Below are 18,443 nucleotides of genomic sequence, written 5' to 3' on the forward strand. Positions count from 1 at the left end.
CTCATTCAAAAACACATTTAAAATGTACACAAATAAGTCAATTAATTATCTTATATATCATTCTTACAGGTTACGAGGCAAAATATTGAAACGTGAAAAAAATACATAAAAAGATACGTTTGATTGGGACAAAAACTTGTACATTTTTGCAAAATGCTTCTATAGGTCAAGTGTTATTACTTGAAGTTGTCGGAAGCTTCAAATGTATATTTATATTTTTGAGTATAATTCATTAGAAGTCGTTTTTAAACAGTCAACAGTCAAGTTATTTTGTGAATGCAATTTATACTTATTTGGCGATAGGCAAAACAGCCCATCATATTTATTTATTTTTATTTCGCCGTATCTTTCAAGAGATATATACGAGTATGCATATAACATGATAATTCCTATTTATCTACATATTTTATATATGTTAAAATTATTCATTTATTTCAATTTCATTAAATTAAATAATATTGCTTTCAAATGTCACAGTGTTTGAAATCAGTTATGTTAAAAATACTATTTTTTAATATTTATTTTATACTTTTTTTTCAAACTTATTGTAGAAGTAGTACAAATAAGACATGAATTTGCTATAACACACTAAAGTCCTCTAAACCATTAACTTAGTACTCCATATTGTTAATTTGTGGCGGAACCTTCAATACAAAAATGTCAATCGAACTTGGCTTGCTTTTTTTATTGGCTTGCTTCGATAAAAATCGCCAATAAATGTTGACTGACGGATTTATTACTTGCGCAAGGCGATGTTGCGTCGAGCTCTTCCTGATTAAGATATTACCTATATTTTGTGTCAAACTAATAAAATAGAGTTCTCTGAATTAAAGTTATTACATACATATTGTCTATGTCGGACTTAATTGATATTTATAGTTAGAGGACTATTAACAACGTCAGAACAGTAACGACGTAATGCAGGTTTCGTTTTTTTTTTCATTTCTAGCTTATTAAGTTATAACACCCGTCAAACGAATCAATTTACAAGTAAAATAAAACGAGAGTCAATCAAAAGGTTGTTGTAAATTTATAGAATAACAATTAATAATTTTTTGACGTGTTTATTAACCTTCAAATGCTGTTATGTTATTTTCTATATAGAAAAAAAAAAAAACAAAAAAAGATCTCTGTGACCTATGGAAGTATAAAAATTTGATATTTTTTAATGAAAATTTTGTTCACTATTAGTTGAAGATTTTTTTTATTCAGTTCTTTATTGTATTTCGAATAATAGATATAACTGGGACTATAGAGAATAATATTAAATCAACAGTAAATTTGGTTATTTAAAAAAAGTTTTGAATAAATTTTAACACTTACATTTAATCAAAACTCATACTGGCACTATAGCGAAATTATAAATGTAAAAATAATAATAAAATATATTAAATAAATAATAAATTTGTTTATTTTAAAAATAGTTTTGGATCAATTTTAACAATGTTACATTAATCGAAACTCAAACTTTCGGAATACTACATGTTACTGTTAACGTTTAGTAATCCGAAAGTATTAGTTTCATTAATGTTACATTTTCTTATGATGACACTGGACATTCGACAATAGAAACTTGAGAGAAGATTTACAATATAAAACTATTGATACTATTTTTGTAAATGATTTTATGAAAGTAATATATTAAAAAGTTTCTTATATTGGACATATAACATATTAACGTTTACTACAATTTTTTTTTATTGGACTGTGGAATTTAAAATTCACAAAGTATTCATTTATAAATGAATGGTGCAAAAAATAAATACATTTTCCCATTTAATATTTCGCTTTACTTTGTAAATATATAATTGAGATATAATAACATAAAAATTTATCAGAATATTGTAATAAAACATATAAATAAGTTACGAGAAAAAAATATATGACTAAACGGACGGAATTTTTTATAAAAAATTACTTCATTATAAAGTATAAGCGGTGACATACTTATAAAATGATTCAATAAAGAAAATAAAATTGCATGTTAAATAAAATTTTGTTTTGTATAATTATCTTCGTTCCACTATTATCTTGTATCATATGAGTAATGGTGAACGCTTTTATCAGTTGAAAAGGAAAGAATTTTAAAATAAATTACCTACTTTAAGAAGCACATGCTCCCGATAAATGTTACGGTCAGCTTTAATGCGGCGTTATTGATCTTACACACCGCCCTGTTATTGATGTGATATCCTCTCAGTGATGAGTACAAGGATTTATTCCATAAATATTGTTTCGAATAATTTAAATTGAATTACAAGCGGATATTGAAGAAACCAACTGATATTAGATAGAAGATCCAGAAAAATGATTATTCTACAATAACTCCACTAGCAATTTTTTGTAAACATTCAGTGTAAGTCGGTTTATCTATACCGTTTTACTGATGATCTACTAAATAAATTTCAATAGAGTTTCAAATGAAAGTGTGAAAAAGCTTCAGCAATTCAAACGAATATTTTTTTTAAACGATAAACAAAAATAACATGAAGGCAGCAGTCGACAAAAGCTAGTATCAATAAATAAAAAAGTATTTACCTATGGACTGACGAAGGAGCGGGTGTTTTAATACTTAATGGAAATTTAAATAATTAATTACTCTTAAAACGTATGTACATTTAAAATTTTACCACAACATATGTTTAGCGTGGTCGAGGTTGCTGGAATCAACAGTTATAATACATTAAATAAATATTTGTTTCCCACTCTCTACTTCTATATCACGTTAGAAATAAAATCAATGTAAAATTTGTTATAATCAACCACATGTCCTTTTAGCACGTCTCATAAACACAGTAAGATCTTATTGTCACATCAAGTAAGACAGCAATAAAATGCAGCTGCGTATCTATTCCTTTGCTATTGAGCAGTCATAAACTGAGCGTGTAATTATGAATAATAAATTATATTTATTGCGAATCTTTTCTTTATTAACATTTAACATTATACTTCAAGCTGTTTATGTCATGCGAAGCTGATTTTCAAGTTAACTTCAGTATTATTTTACTTCCGTCTTTTTAATAAGCGCATTGATAACTAAATCTGAGCTTTTAATACTTCTACACAACTTTATTCCAACTAAAGGTCAGGGCGGCACAGACTACTCAGTAATTAAAGGTTATCTTTGATGATAACCATCAAAAAAATAGTTGGCTACGTGAATGTTTAAAAAAGCCGCCGATTCTCAGCGAACCTTGGCACGAAGGACCTAGCCGACAAAAAGTCAACCTATACGTTTATCACTCTTTGAGTTCGGTTAACATTAAAATTTGCTGTTTCCTCAGAGGCGAAATTCTTAATTGTCTGTAATTATATCGCCAATTTATATTATATTTACATGCTCCGTGAATACCATTTTCCAATTTCAGTTTATTTATCATTCGTATAATTAATGCGTTCGTCTCTTCTTTAAACTTAAATACGTCCCTTTTTTTTACAAATACAATGATGCACTTCATTGTTACACAAGTTTAAATAAGAGTTCGAGTGTTTAAGAAGAAAAATTATATTAGCTTATCTGTTCGTATCTACGAACGAAGCTATAAACGATCCATTAGTTTGCAAAGTCGTTAATTTTATTGAATGTTCTTTTTTTGATACAAATGTGTCTTTTATGTTTAACACCTTAATATATGTTTCCCGTGTTTATGACCGCACCTCTTAGATGTTATAAATAAGGACAATAAAATCTAAGAAAAAATATAACATAATTAACTAAAACTGGAATGATTTGATACTTAATTATTTATGCAAAATAATAACAGTACCTATCATAATTTTTAACCTCGTCCTTATTTACAGTTAGGTAAAATTCACAAGTACCTAACTGTTCATCGCATGTTCCATTGATACAACATATTTCATTCAAAGGATCATTCAAATATTTAAACTTTGCCTGCATAAAGGCAGTAAATACAGAAGCCGTCAGAATTGTCCTGTCCACCGCTAACTTTAAAATATATTTGGCGGCGCAAATTAAAAGAAAAGAATTATAATAGTGATTTATCACCGATATTATCATACAATGGGCTTACACAATTTATATGACTTTATTGAATGATAATATAATAGCTACATGAAAAATTTATATTTACCGTCTGGACTTTTTTTCTCTAAGCATTATGAACTGTCGCCATGTGTTTCTGTTATTAGCATAACGTCTTTTTATTAATATTCTCATTTTAACAGTATTCGGAGCAGACTCAATGGCGTCTGAATATTTATTCGGAATAGGCGTAAGTTTCTGTTGAATTTATGATATCATTTTAGGCGCTGTTGAATGTTTATTATTTAAATATTAATATTTATCATACATTTATAAATCACATGAACAGTTGTTTTACCATGTTAGCTTTATCGGAAAACCTACTTATGTTATAAATGTTTAATTTTGAAAAAAGTCATGGGTGTAGCTCGTGTACACTATTTTATTAAATAGATTATCATTTTCAATTAAAATAGTGTAATTGATTTATTGCGTAGGCTGTAATACACAAATAATTATATATTTTTTCATTAAGCTAAAACAGCTGTGCTATATGAAATAGATATTAATAGCTATGTACATTATTTTATTATACCTATATAAATATATTATCTTAATATATAAGAATTATAAAACCATGCCCTATGTCGTAGTTATAACTATTAATGAAGTCTTTTGAATCCATATTCTTCGTAGTAGTTATTTTGCATAATCTAATAAGATTTTGATTTTGAGCAACATACCTATCTTATAAATGTAATTTAATTCACAAAACAGAGGCCCTATAGGGTAAAATCAATGAAATCTTATCGAGTTTTGTATACAAAATATTAAAATTATATACATCCAATATATTTAATTCATATAATAAACTCTCAATCAGGTTTCATCGAACCAGTTTTAATATGAGTTTTTATCTAAAGACATATTTTATGTAAATTCGTCATTCCATTTTGGTGGCATAATTCTTTTCTAATGTTAAATAGAATGTATGAATCATTATATATTTTATCCTTATGCACATTAACAGATACAAAAATTTGACATTCTTGACCCCCCGAACTGGATTTGGAACAACATATAATACAAGTATATTACGATTTGATATGTCTCTATATATGGCCATATTAGATAACTACTTGTGTCTTATATGTGAATTCATTCCGTTTCTACAAATTGTTCTTACCACTTTTTGTTCATTTTATTTCTATAATTTAGTAATAAAATAAATATCTAAAATGTTCTTGAACTTTATTATATGGAGATTAATGTTTTTGTTAACCGAGTGCGTGGTTTAATTCTTCTGTTACAATAAAGTCGTGCTTTTTAAATGTTACTACGATACTTATAGTTCATTACGTGTTATTAATGTCAGAGATAATGTTTAAGCACATATTTTAATTTACTTCACCGTCATGACGTCCTTCCAGTTATGTGATATTTGCAATAATATTAACAGATCAGAGTAATATGTGTTTTAAATGAGTGAGAGTTGAGTAAAAATTAATTAAGGAAAAGATATTTTTAGTTAGTGGTTTTTAGCACAGGTATACCCTGGGAGACTACTCCAGAGCTAGTCCAGAGTCCAGAGTTAGTTACTATAGTCAAGACTCTGACTATAGTCGTGTTTTAATTTCTCTTTCACGTTTTCAGCATTCATTATTACAACAACAAAATTATAGTATCATTTTTAAGTAGATATCATAAGACAACAAGAACATATATGTAAGGTCTACAGATTAACAAATCAACACATAATATGTAGTTCCTTTAATATTCTATATTATCAGTGGATGTATTGCATGAAAAAAGTACTTCTTTTAGTTTCCCAATATTTTTGTTTTCATAAGAATAAAATTAATTGTATTAGTTAAGTTTTAAACTCAATTAGTAATAAGTTGTCATTTAAATTGGTTAGTTAATAATCATCTACTTTCTATATAATATGTTTATTTTATACTTGAGGCTTAATGATTATATCAAGATATTTTTTAAAACGATTTTATTATTACAAAACATTCATGATGTAACTTAGTTCGTTGCTAACAAAAAATTATATATATTTTTTCATTTAAATAATTACCTGGTAGATAAATATATCTCTTACAAAGTGACATCTACAGTTCTTCATTAAGTGACATCTACAGTTGCTTTGAGAAACAAAACAAAATGTTTCACAATAGAACTTGTAGTCAGTTTAGGGTATCAAACATAGATGGCGGATAAGTAATAAGGTAATAATAGACATTTATTATTAAAATTACTTTTACTGAGCGGAATTAAATTACCTACCAAATTCTAAAGACATTCTATAAAAACTGGATAACACTCTTTTATATCTTGAGTCACAGCGCGGGCGATAGGATTCGGTGTGTTTCTCAATTTTATTATTGTGTTATTATTTAGCATTACATCAGAAAACATGTCGATAACAATATTGTTGTAGGGATTTGGCATTCCTTTAGGATCTGGCAGTTGTTTTGCGTGTCCGCCAATGAAACCTAACTCTCTACAAATAGCTTCTAGTTCTGATTTCGTATGGTTTTGTTTGGTATAGCATTTCGAATACCACACGCCGTGGGAGCGAATTATTACTTCGCCAATGCCGTGCCTGTAATATAATGTCATATTAATAAGATTGAACAAATTATGGTTCGTGCTTAACATTACAGATATCTCCATGAAGTTAAGATGATGCGATACGTAATATGAAATCAATCAAAAAAATTAAAAATAAAGTTATCCTTCACAGATTAAGTAGTTTATCCTTCATGTACCCATTAATTATGACTGATTATTAACAGTTCTTCCCTCTTTATGGTTTTAAATCAATAAATATGGGGTTGAATACTTACGGTGTTCCCTGAGCCGAGCTCAAACCTATACAGGTTCGCTCATCATCTCCATTTGGACAATCAAGTACACCGTCACAAACCATGTCAGTTGCTACGCAGTAGTCCTCGTCAATCGACATTCCTGTGCACCTATATAAATACAATGAGCAATTGCATATATCAACAAAACTGTCGTTTCTAAATAATTGTAGAGGTATAAAGCGGTAAAACTATAAACTGGAAATATATAAAATGTAACTGATCTTGGAAATAAAGAGACTGTGGAAACGCTTTATATTATGTAGTTCAGTCCTCTGTGACGTAGGTAGTAAAAAAAAGAATATATTTTATTACTTACTTGTACGCCTTTTTTGCGAAACATTTACAGAATGTGGGATCTTCGTCACTCCTGTCGTGACAGTGAAGAATTCCGTCACAAAGTCTTGAAGGCATAACCCTCCTCAAGTAATCTGAACATAAAGTTTGACCAGGCTCATCGGTGCCATCACCGCAATCATTGCGGCCGTCCTTGAACAATTCTTTGGGTATACATTGACCATTATGACATTTTAACTGACCAACCGGACATTCTGAAAATAAATAAATAAAGACAATATTTAATTTTAAATTAACCTAAATGTTAAAATCTAACTGGAAATAAACTTTCTATGGTCAAAACTTAAAAACTTACCACATCCACGATAAAATGGATTTTGTGTACAAACATCATGTTTTTTCCGACATGATTCTTTAGATTCATCCGAAGAATCTTCACAATTCGTGACCCCATTACATACATCTTGTAACCCTACACAATGCCCTCTTTGACACCGGACTCCTTCGCAATTTGTAAACAAATGCCCATCGGAAAGAGGTAATGGTTTATCTATAAATATAAAAGGCTGTTTCAACAGATTTTTATTTATTTAGGTTTCGTCATTTGTAGATCAGATTTAGATAATTTTACTAAAGATTATGTCAAGTAAAACCTTATATTTATGTAAAAATATATTCATTATAAGAATTCTTATTTTCGAAATGCTAAAACAGTACTGTTCTAACTGAATAGTTTAATTACATAAGAAAATTATTTGTGCCTTTTCAAAATTTTCCTAAGAAACTAAAAATTAAAAAAAGGAAAGTAGTAAATAACATATTATTTGAGTAAATTAAGTGTACAAAGACATACGAAATAAATTTCATGGGAAATATTTAGTAATGTCAAGTGTCAACATGTATTATTTAATTATGTAGGGATTAATTATCTGCTGATAGTGATGCAGAAGTAATTTTGTTTCCGTGGAAAAGACCTGATGTAATAAAAATAAGCTGGGACGTGTAGGTAAGGTATAAGCAAAGCTCATTACAAACAAGAAAAATAGTAAACGAAACAACAATTTGATCTTGTTAAAAACTAAAAATTGTTTTACCTTCGAAATATTTTATATCAATTTTTAAATTTCCAATGTCTGTTCCATTTATGCCATCAGTATTTTTACATATTCCCATGTCTTTAACAAACGACGCTGCGGGATACCATCCACGTTTGTTGTGACAACTTATTATACCGGCCCATTTTGCATCTTCAAACTGAATGAAAAATAGGAAAGAAAGAAAGTAATTATACCTAATTAATATTTTAAAATATTAGACAAGAAGGGTATAATAATATTAATACTTACGTTACAATAGCTAGAATTGACTAAAAGATCGAAACATCGATTGTGGGAATTGCATTTATCAGTTTCTTTTAGAAAAACGCTTGACATTTTATTATTCCTATCCTGGCCAACTGCTACGCATATCGTATTATCAGCATCATCGGAATATCTAAAAACATGATAACATTAGACAATATGTTTGAATGTTACATTAAAATATTTTTGGTAAATATAAACTCACAGAGACGTCACTACCATCGGCTTCACCATAGATGTGTATACAGCGGGTTCGTTGAGATGCAGAAGCATAACTTTTCTTTGATATAAATGTTTCTTTGCATCAACTCGATACACTTGCTCATAAGGTCCAACAGTTGATTTAAGAGTTTTGTGAGAACCAAGTATAACTGTTACATAGTGATAACTTAGCCTGTGATTTGAAATTATTGTCTATTTTTTAGCTGTTCACTGATATTAATTGTAATTATACTAATTGTAAGAACTTGTTGGTTATATATATTCAGCTGCTTTAGGAACTTTTAAGGGATATCAATTTGTAGTAAATGTAGACCGAGATTGTCAACAAAGTAACAATCTTCTTCTAAAATGGCTGTTAAATAAAAATCAACATTTCTGCGACAACTACATTAAACTGAGTGAATGGTCAACTTATTCAGCGCCCTAAAGAATAAAAAACCAAAAAAAAAAACATATTAAAATAATAACGTACTCAGAACTCGGTAGGCATACGTGATTTATTAGAACCCAAGACAAATCAACTAAAACTCCAGTGCATTTATATTTTCCGTCCACATATAATTTCGCAATCCATGGCCACATTTGATCAGACATCTTCTTTATTTCGTTCTTGATGTTCACTTCATCAATGCTATCAAAATGAGTGTACAAGGAATGATCGCAAAAAACATAAAGCGACATGCAGGTTTTCGTTATATTAGGAACACATTCCTCTTTAATTATTTGAGGTTCATTTATGACTACATGCGTGGAATCATTGTTTTCACTAGCTGTTCTATAGCTGAAGTGAACGGGCATCCTTAAGTCGATATTTCGTATCGACCTTTTATCTTTCATATGATGAAGTTTTTGTTTCACATTGATATATTTGATAACATATTTATTTGCTGAGCTGCAAAATAATGTATAGAAAACATTTAATGAGATTCATGCTAAGTTAGATATTTGGAAAACTTTTTTTATTATGATTAATTACACCACATTTTTGGTTTATCATTTCTTGTATTTTTTTCAAAAGTTGTAATTGCTATCAAGAAAAGGCAGTCTTAACTCTAAACATGTGAATAAGAATAAAAGGTTTTTGAATTTGAATATAAAAGTATACTTTTACCTAAATCCCAAATAGCGGCATATATGTGTAGCAGCTTCTTCTTGTTCTGAAACCGACATGTTGTCTTCACACACAACATGCCAGCTGTTTTGATACTTTTTAGTCAAGTAACCCTCCAATTTTGCCTCTGGTCTGCCGTGTATATCACGTTCAATATGATTGCCGTTTGTAAGAGCAACTGTTTAAAAAATATTGTTATTTTAAAGTTTCACGTTCTCATTTTATTTCAGAAGACTTTTATTTGTATGCCTTTTTATTACTATACAAAAAATGAATTGTATTCCTTAATCTATTAAAGAATCTAAACCATATATATACCCATGAATTGAACTTTATTTAACCTAAGTTTAGCCAGCTTTATCAATACTTACAGCAGTCCATTTCGTCTTCGCCTGAGGGACATTGTGGTATTCCATCACAAACGTACTTTGAATCGAGACACATTTCACTTAGTTTACATAGAAACTTATCCCCTTCACATGTATCTTTAATAAAAAAAAATATTTGCAGTTTTTTTTGCATTAACTTAGGTCACTTTATGTATTTCTAAAAATATAACTGTCTTTTACAGAATACCGGACCAAAATTTGAGAACTTTGGCAATATAGAAACAAATTTACATAAACTTAATTAAACTATTATAAAACTATAAACCTTGTGGTACCTCTAACCATATATTTTAATCAAAATCTTCGTAACTTTCTTTATTAGATTTATCATAATGACATGATTGATGCACGAAAGTATAGGTATTAGTTTATCTTTCAGATATCGTATGACCATTTCTAACTTTAGTAGAAATAAAATACTAATTTTTTTGTTCAATAATTCACACAGAATCATTATCACTTACAACAATTCACTTCGTCCTGTCCATCGGCACAATCGAAGTGTCCATCACATAACAGTCTATTATCAAAAGTTGTTAGGTAGTCAACACACGTACAATCCTGTTCATCTGAACCATCTTCACAGTCTGCTTTATGATCACAACGAGTCGTGTGGGGGACGATTTGATAAATGCTGAAATAATTTTGATGTACTTAATGAAATGATAACAAGGAAAATTTATTCTATTCAACTCCTCTTTGTGAATTAAGCAAATATATTTTAAAATATTAAAAAAAAAATTTGAATACGTTCATAATAAGTATTTTGAAAATAACAAATGAGTTTCAATAAAAGATGAGAAAAAAAAATTACCAGGCAGTTATTTGAGATTCGTAATATTTCTAATACTTAAAATGAAATACGGAAAATACTGTGACGTAATGATAGAGAGTTAATAATTCCATTGTGAGGGTTGAAAAGAGAATCCAGACTTATTCTTTTATTCAATAATGGCGTTAACGATTTGATTTGTTACAAAATCAAAGTTCTCGCATGGTATAAAACGTATGTAAGCATAAATGATATATCATTTTTATATTATCGTAATTACTTACCGCCTGCATTGAAACTCAGTAGGCGTTGGTATATATTTTTTCTTTTTTGCTGATTGGAGTTCAGTCAGAAACGTGTCTTCATTTTTATCGCTATTAGTGTAAGTAGTATCCATCGGCCTAATGGGTGTTAAATAGTTTTGTTCATGATTCGTTTCCGAATTTATTTGGTCGTATATATTTGGTTCAGTAGTACTTTCATTAAAATTATTGCTACCATTATAAGTTGGCACATAATCATTTGTCGATGGAATAGTCTTATTATATTTATTATCTGCTAAGTTTAAGTTATCCTTTTGATCAATAGTATTATTGAATATATTGTTATTTAAATTATTTTCGTCGGATGTATTAAAATCACTTGATTTTATAGTTACTGTTGTAGAATCAATATCCGAATCTAATCTAGAAATGCCAAGTGGTGATGTTACCAAAGTTTTCTCTGTCACCTTAATATTTGTGAATATTTTCTCTTCTTTTTGAGGGTTATCTAAAATCGAGGACATAGACTCTATTGCGTATCTAGAGTTTAGGTTTATATTTATATCATCAAAATATTTGCTTGTAGTCGTTGTAATAATTGAATCTAATGTAATTGATTCATTTGGATCCAGATCATCTATGGATTCTCCTGAATAATCAGGAGATGGCATTTCTATTGTTGAAGCGTGTTTTATATCATCGTAAAGGGAACTTTGTTCTAAACTTATTTCAGTTGGGAGTGGTATAATATTTGTAAGTTTATCATCATTCTTGATGATAGATTTCTCCGTGGTTACAAACAAAGTAGATTGGTCATGTACTTTTGTATCAGTTATTATATCTTTATTCGATAAAAATGTTGTAGTTTCAAATTCATTTAAATTAGATGAGTTTAATTTCGTATTCACATTGCTATCAGGGACTGAGATAATATTATTACTTGGAAGATTATTGTTTTTTTCATTATCATTTATGTTGATAGTTTCTTGGTTGTTTGTTATATTTGCGACTTTAGCCAATGGATTGAGAAATAAATTATTTGGAAAAATATCTGCTGATCTCACTATTTCACAATTTAGTTCATCTTCGCCATCTAAACAATCTATTATTTTATCACACATCCTCTTTTTTGGCAAGCACTTTGAAATCCCAGAATCACATCTAAATCCCGGACATTCTTGTTTAGGCTGAATTATCGGTAACGCTTTTGATGCTTTAAAAATAAAATAATGTATTTGTTTAATTTTGTACCCAATATAATAATATCTTAATTAAACAAAAATACTCATTTCACTAACCAATGTGGTATCGTATCCAAGAAACAAAAACGCTGACTCTTGTATAAACTCCTGGTTCACCTTTTCGTGCACAACCATCGCCATGACTCACAATACCTGCTACATACCATTGCTGCGGATTGGCAGGATTAGTGCATAGAAGTGGTCCTCCGCTATCTCCCTGTATTTTAAAATACTTAAAAATAGAACAGAAAAGTACGTTCATTTAGAATAAACAACTATTATTTTTTTCATACTTGACAAGAATCTCTACCACCCTCAGCAAGACCTGCGCACATTTCACTGCCACTTTGATCTTCCTCATGTTTGCAGTGCTCCCATACAGGAACTTCTACCTCACGCATATGGTCCGCTATAAAAAGTAGAAAAGTAGCAATTAGAGCAAAAACTGTCTAAAATAATTATTCATTATATTTTTTCAAAATTCTTACGATCAGGGCCACGTTCTACAGTTGCTCCCCAGCCTACAGCTGTACAAGTCGTACCAGCAGGAGGTCCCCACATCCAGTCAGCACCAGCCACTTCAGGTCCAGGTAAGCAAATAGGTCGTACCCAGCGACTAAACTGAATGCCAGGTTTAACTCTCAATAAAGATAAGTCATTCTTCATATCTTCCTGATTGTAATTTTGATTCACTATTACGTGAGTAACACGGTGGTTCTGCTCTTGAGGTGAGAATGAAAACCGACGGAGCATACCGACTTGTACTTCATAGTAATGTTCCCAAAATCTTTGAAAATATTTACAAAAAACTTAGAATATATTACAATGCTTAGGAAAATTTATTGTTTTTTTTTAGCTTTTTTGAGATGTTTCTGAAATAAAACATCCTTATATACAGGTTACTTTAATATGTGTATTTATATTAAACTTTATGATTCTTTGAAGTCAAAGGAAAACTGATAATAAAACATCCATACTATATCTTTTTACAAAATTAAACTTAATTCACTCTTTTACTAGGAATAAAAATAACATTTTGTTATTACTCACTTGTTAACGCAGTGTGCCGCAGACATTATCCAATTTTGGTTAACAATAACGCCTCCACAATGAAACATTCCATCTCTATAAAGTGCTACTACCCACGGCCAGGCAGCTGGTTGACTAGGTTTTCCTCCCACTACTCTACTGTCTGATCTTTTGTTCCTTACATCATTAACCAAATCTTTTCTCAAATAATGGAATGGTTGGGATTGCCAGGCGTTGTTTATTGTATATCTCTTTTTTCGGTCACCGTAATATATCCCAGGGTATGATTCTTGGAAAAGGAATCTTTTATTCCGGCCAAACAGGTTGTCTTCCATATTAGCGTTCTACGGTAAAAAAATCGTAAAAATATATTATATTCATTAATACTATACTAAAATAAGAAATGTTTACTAAGAATAATGAAGTTTCAAAACTGTCATACCTGTAGTCACATGCATAACTATGCATGTGACTACAGGTATGTTTACAATAAGTTTATTGTGGTTGTGAAACTTTTAAAGCTTTAAATCAAATAAATTATTATATTCTAATGACTAAAATAAACCTTAACTAAAAGAGAGAGAGACTAAAATAAAATATTATTGCTGAAGAAGAATAAGTTACTATATCTGAAACTATATATAATAATTATAAATATACACAAACTTGTCTTAAAAATTCTGAGGAAGATAGCACTCGGGTTCCACACAATAAATCAGGACACGTGACGTACACTGCGGAATTGTTCCCGCAAGTATTTGTAGTGTGTATTGATCCTCCCAGCGCCGTGTTTATATACTTAACCTTTATTAAGGGATCTATTTGCACAACTTGAATATAAGGAGGCCTAAAAAGATAATAATTTACATTTTCTTTATATAGCACAAATTTTTAATTAGGTAAATATAAATAAAATATATAATAAACTTACCTTATTATAAGCCCTGTTTCCCGACGACACACATCATGTGCCCACATGTAAGGATTACTACAGACGGCATACCAGTTTCCTTTAAAATTTCTGTGCAGAAAGCCTTCCGTATTTGAAATGGCAAACAGCTGTACGAAATTAAATAAAATATCTTAAATTACCCAAACATAATATTGGTTTTTCGTACTTTCATTAATTTCATTCTGTTATAGATAACAATATCATTTTTTAAGATAAATTTTGGTTCAAAAATTTCTTACGGGTTTTTTGTGTAAGCTCGGTGCTAACAAGCTACAGTCAATTTCGTCTTTCTGATTTGGACAATCCGCAAAGTTGTCACAACGTTGCTCCTTGGAAAAACATGTGTTCTTTGAGTTAACATTTAGATCCTCACAACTGAATGTGTTGTCATTACAACCTGGAAAGAAAAGGAGCCTATTTGTTATTCACAAACGAAGTTTATTTACTCATCCCAAATTCTATTGGCAGTGTAAGGTACAGATGTTGAGTGAGAATATTTGAATAAAGAACAACTTCAGAAAAGGACGAAAGATAACATTGATTCTCTCTAATTTTATCTCTTTTATTTCCTTTAAAAAGTTTATTTATTGCGATATCGAAGCTATTTTAATAAGGTTCAGGGTTTTATAGAAAGTTTTTTTTATTTTCTATTTTTATCAATTATTCCCTTTGGTCTTTGTTTATTTCATACGTGGAATAATTTTGTTTCTTATCTTTCCCATAATATAAATATATAAAACTTGCCATAAAATACAATTAATTAATTTATACAATTTTTTATGATATACGTTGAGTTTGTCAAATATATAAAGAAAGAAAATTTCGATTGATTCACAATATTCGCCGACATTTCATGGGTAACTATGATCGATTTCAATGCCATTTAGTTGATATAACGTGTTGTTCATATGCTGTTACTAGCTTTTTGTATTTATACACACCATTACATCCCATTTCATCTTCACCGAAAGGACAATCAAAATAGCCATCGCAAATTCTAGAATCATCAACCCTTGATCTACAGTCACATTTTGATTCATCGCTGACGTCATCACATTCAACATTACCATCGCACCATTTGTGTTCATCTATACACAAGGCCCCGTTATTACATGAAACAGTTCCAACTGGACATTCTATTTCATTAAATGTCGAATTTGAACCAACAGAGTCTTTGGATGTCATGTCATATCTAAAACGAGTTTTTATATGTAAATTCATTCATTATATGGGAGACATTTTAGTAATACATGAATAAAAATATTATAATTCATTAATTTTAAGTTTTTTTATCACAAGGACATTTCTTTATCTTAAAAAACTGTTTACAAATTTTTGACAAAATATTGTAAATATGTATGTATAACGATCATATGAAAGTAAGTGCATATTTAAAAATTAAAATGATGTAATCTTTAACGCGATACTCACTTTGGTGATAAGAATTTCATAGCGATTCCGATGTCTTGTGGGTGAGGATTTGTCAAAAGTTCTTCTGAATTACGAGTTTGGGCATAATGCGACCTATAATTTGATATGGGCCTAGGAAGAGAAATAAAATTTATAAGATAAGAATAACTATTTTCTGATAAAAATATTTTTATGATGCGTTGTAATAAGTTCAATTCGTACCTTGAGTGGTGCGGATATTGCAGTTGATGATCTGAATACATATCTCCATAACCACCTAATCGAAAATAATTTGTATGAGTATAACTTGGGACAATTCTAAAATTATAAAAAGTAAAGGGGGAAACTTAGCGTTATTAATTGAACTAAAAAAGATTTTAGCAAATATATTACAATATCTCACAGCCTGTGCTAACAGTATATAGTATATTTTTTTGAACTATTTAAGAAAACTAATTCAAATTGATGCTAGTCAAAGTCTAAAATATTTTACACATAATGTAAACTGTGTGAGTAACTTGCCATGGAAATTAGGTTTTATAAGACGAGACATGAGACAGGAATCCGATAATGGTAGGTTGTTTAATCCGTGAGAATTTAAATGTGGAATTGTATCATACATTTGATTAGAAGGACCATAGCCACTAGCATCTTTCTCAAATGGTACACTTTTTGTAGCTCTCTGAAGTGGAACCGGGTTTTTTTTAGAAAGGTCAGTATCAGTGGTGTCTTCCAGTTTATTTGTAATAGCTGACTTATTTTCATTTTCATTTTTTTCATTTTCTTTATTTTCACTGTTATCGGAAAAATTATTGTCGGTCAGAGATTTAAGTTTCATTATAAGATCTCTACAAACATCCTTGTGTGTTGCTTCGTTGCACAAAACATCATGTTCTGAGATAATTTTTCTTGCCTTTTGTACTTGACTGTCCTTAAATTTTATTCTTTCATCTTTGGTATGAACTTGTGTTTTAGAGTTTAAGGAAATAGTTTCTCTTTTTGTTCTTGCTAACGGAAGAATACGTGCTGTTTTATTTTTCGATCTAAACAAAATTATCACTTCCGCGTTATCTTGTGAAAAAGAGCTATTTTGGGTTCCGTTTAATTCTGATACAAATATGATTTCAGTTGTATGAATGCTATCTACAAAAAGAAAAAGAAATTATTTTTTAATTTAAGACTTATTCAAATAAACTTATTGACTTAATCATTTTACTAACCGTCGACTTTTAAAAGTCTCAGAAACAAAACATAGATACCGATAGAAAATATAATTAGTGTGATGATAAATAGCGCTTTTTGAACAGCAGGTATGCACTTGAAACCATTGCGAACTGAAAAATATTATCTATACAGACAAAAGAAATAAAATAAACGGTATTAAAAAAGATTTTCAAATTTGAAATCAACTGTCTCACCTTTATTTGTCTCCGCCAAGTCCATCGGGAGCCCTACAGCTAACTTTTCATTTGTAGTTGTAGCCATGTTCTGTATATATATTATACTTATGTTTAATATTCTAACTGTACTACTATTCAAAATTTTCCTTTTCTCGTTATAAAGTAGGGACAAGTAAAAAGTAACAACTTTTAATATTGTTATAAAGTTTAGCATTTTAAATGTTCCAAGTACCTAATGTTAAAGTATTTAAACTGGACAAAGTCCAGAATATAATACTTTAATGTAATGCTTGATTAAAAGATTACAATTCAGTTTATTGTTCGTTATTTTATATTATACAGCGATATTAAAAATATAAGTGTAAACGAATATGTGAACGAATGTAATATGAGAGTATCGCTAATAAAGTGCTAATAATACGATATGATACATGAATATTGCCTATTTCAATGAAGCCATTCATAAAAACAAAATATTATTGAACTTTCTCTTGATACAACTAGAACTAAATATATATTAGACTTAACAAGCATATTCATATATTTTATATCAAAAAATAAATAGCTATTTCTATTCGTTCTAAAATTTTATTGCAAGTTAATAAAATTACCAAAACGCGTTATTTGAAAAATTCATTTCACAATATATATATATATTATTTTAAGTATTTCAGGAGATAAAACACTTAGGTCTTTATAAATTCGTCGGCCATTTCGATGGATATATATATATAAATATAATATTAGTATGTACGTCAAGTAAAAATGAAATTTTAAAATTTATTTATCAATTTAGCGGTTTACTCTACCAATTTCCAATGTGTCCATAGTTTAAATGATTTGAGGATGTCTTATTGGCAAAGATTTAAAATTAGGTAAGAAAAATTATTAAAAAAAAGATGGCAGGCCCACAAAAATATTAAACACCACAAACAAGCAATTTTCTTTACTCAAAATATTTACTATAAGTAGTGTTACTGTTCAAACAATACTTACAATCGAGTATCTTCAAATATATTGAAAAACACTTCACAGACTACACATGTTTTTTATTTAATAACTAACTGTCTCTTCAAATATCCTACGTTCACTGAGTTCTGCTCCCACAGATTGAGGTAGCAATTTTGTTTGTTCAGGC

General features: G+C 29.3%; 2 protein-coding genes across 2 annotated transcripts; both read right to left on the reverse strand.

Annotated features, from left to right (window-relative positions):
* Positions 1–6,071: 6,071 nt before the first annotated feature.
* On the reverse strand, positions 6,072–16,177 carry LOC116767067 (serine protease nudel). Its single transcript, XM_032657221.2, has 22 exons — positions 16,128–16,177; positions 15,927–16,037; positions 15,437–15,687; positions 14,735–14,892; positions 14,475–14,602; positions 14,210–14,390; positions 13,565–13,887; positions 13,003–13,301; positions 12,808–12,923; positions 12,572–12,731; positions 11,295–12,486; positions 10,703–10,872; positions 10,221–10,334; positions 9,850–10,027; positions 9,211–9,630; positions 8,722–8,910; positions 8,502–8,649; positions 8,250–8,409; positions 7,511–7,705; positions 7,178–7,409; positions 6,841–6,969; positions 6,072–6,596 (listed from the first exon to the last, which is right to left on the reverse strand). Exons 1-22 carry the CDS (start codon positions 16,166–16,168, stop codon positions 6,284–6,286), a joined length of 5,208 nt encoding a protein of 1,735 aa, XP_032513112.2. The 5' UTR covers positions 16,169–16,177; the 3' UTR covers positions 6,072–6,283.
* A 200-nt stretch (positions 16,178–16,377) lies between these two features.
* On the reverse strand, positions 16,378–18,381 carry LOC133318956 (uncharacterized). The gene is made up of 4 exons (XM_061521610.1): positions 18,302–18,381; positions 17,324–17,393; positions 17,126–17,239; positions 16,378–17,048 (listed from the first exon to the last, which is right to left on the reverse strand). Exons 2-4 carry the CDS (start codon positions 17,388–17,390, stop codon positions 16,378–16,380), a joined length of 852 nt encoding a protein of 283 aa, XP_061377594.1. The 5' UTR covers positions 17,391–17,393; positions 18,302–18,381.
* Between the last annotated feature and the right edge of the window lie 62 nt (positions 18,382–18,443).

The sequence above is a fragment of the Danaus plexippus genome, chromosome 10, assembly GCF_018135715.1.
Source record: "Danaus plexippus chromosome 10, MEX_DaPlex, whole genome shotgun sequence".
Taxonomy (NCBI): domain Eukaryota; kingdom Metazoa; phylum Arthropoda; class Insecta; order Lepidoptera; family Nymphalidae; genus Danaus; species Danaus plexippus.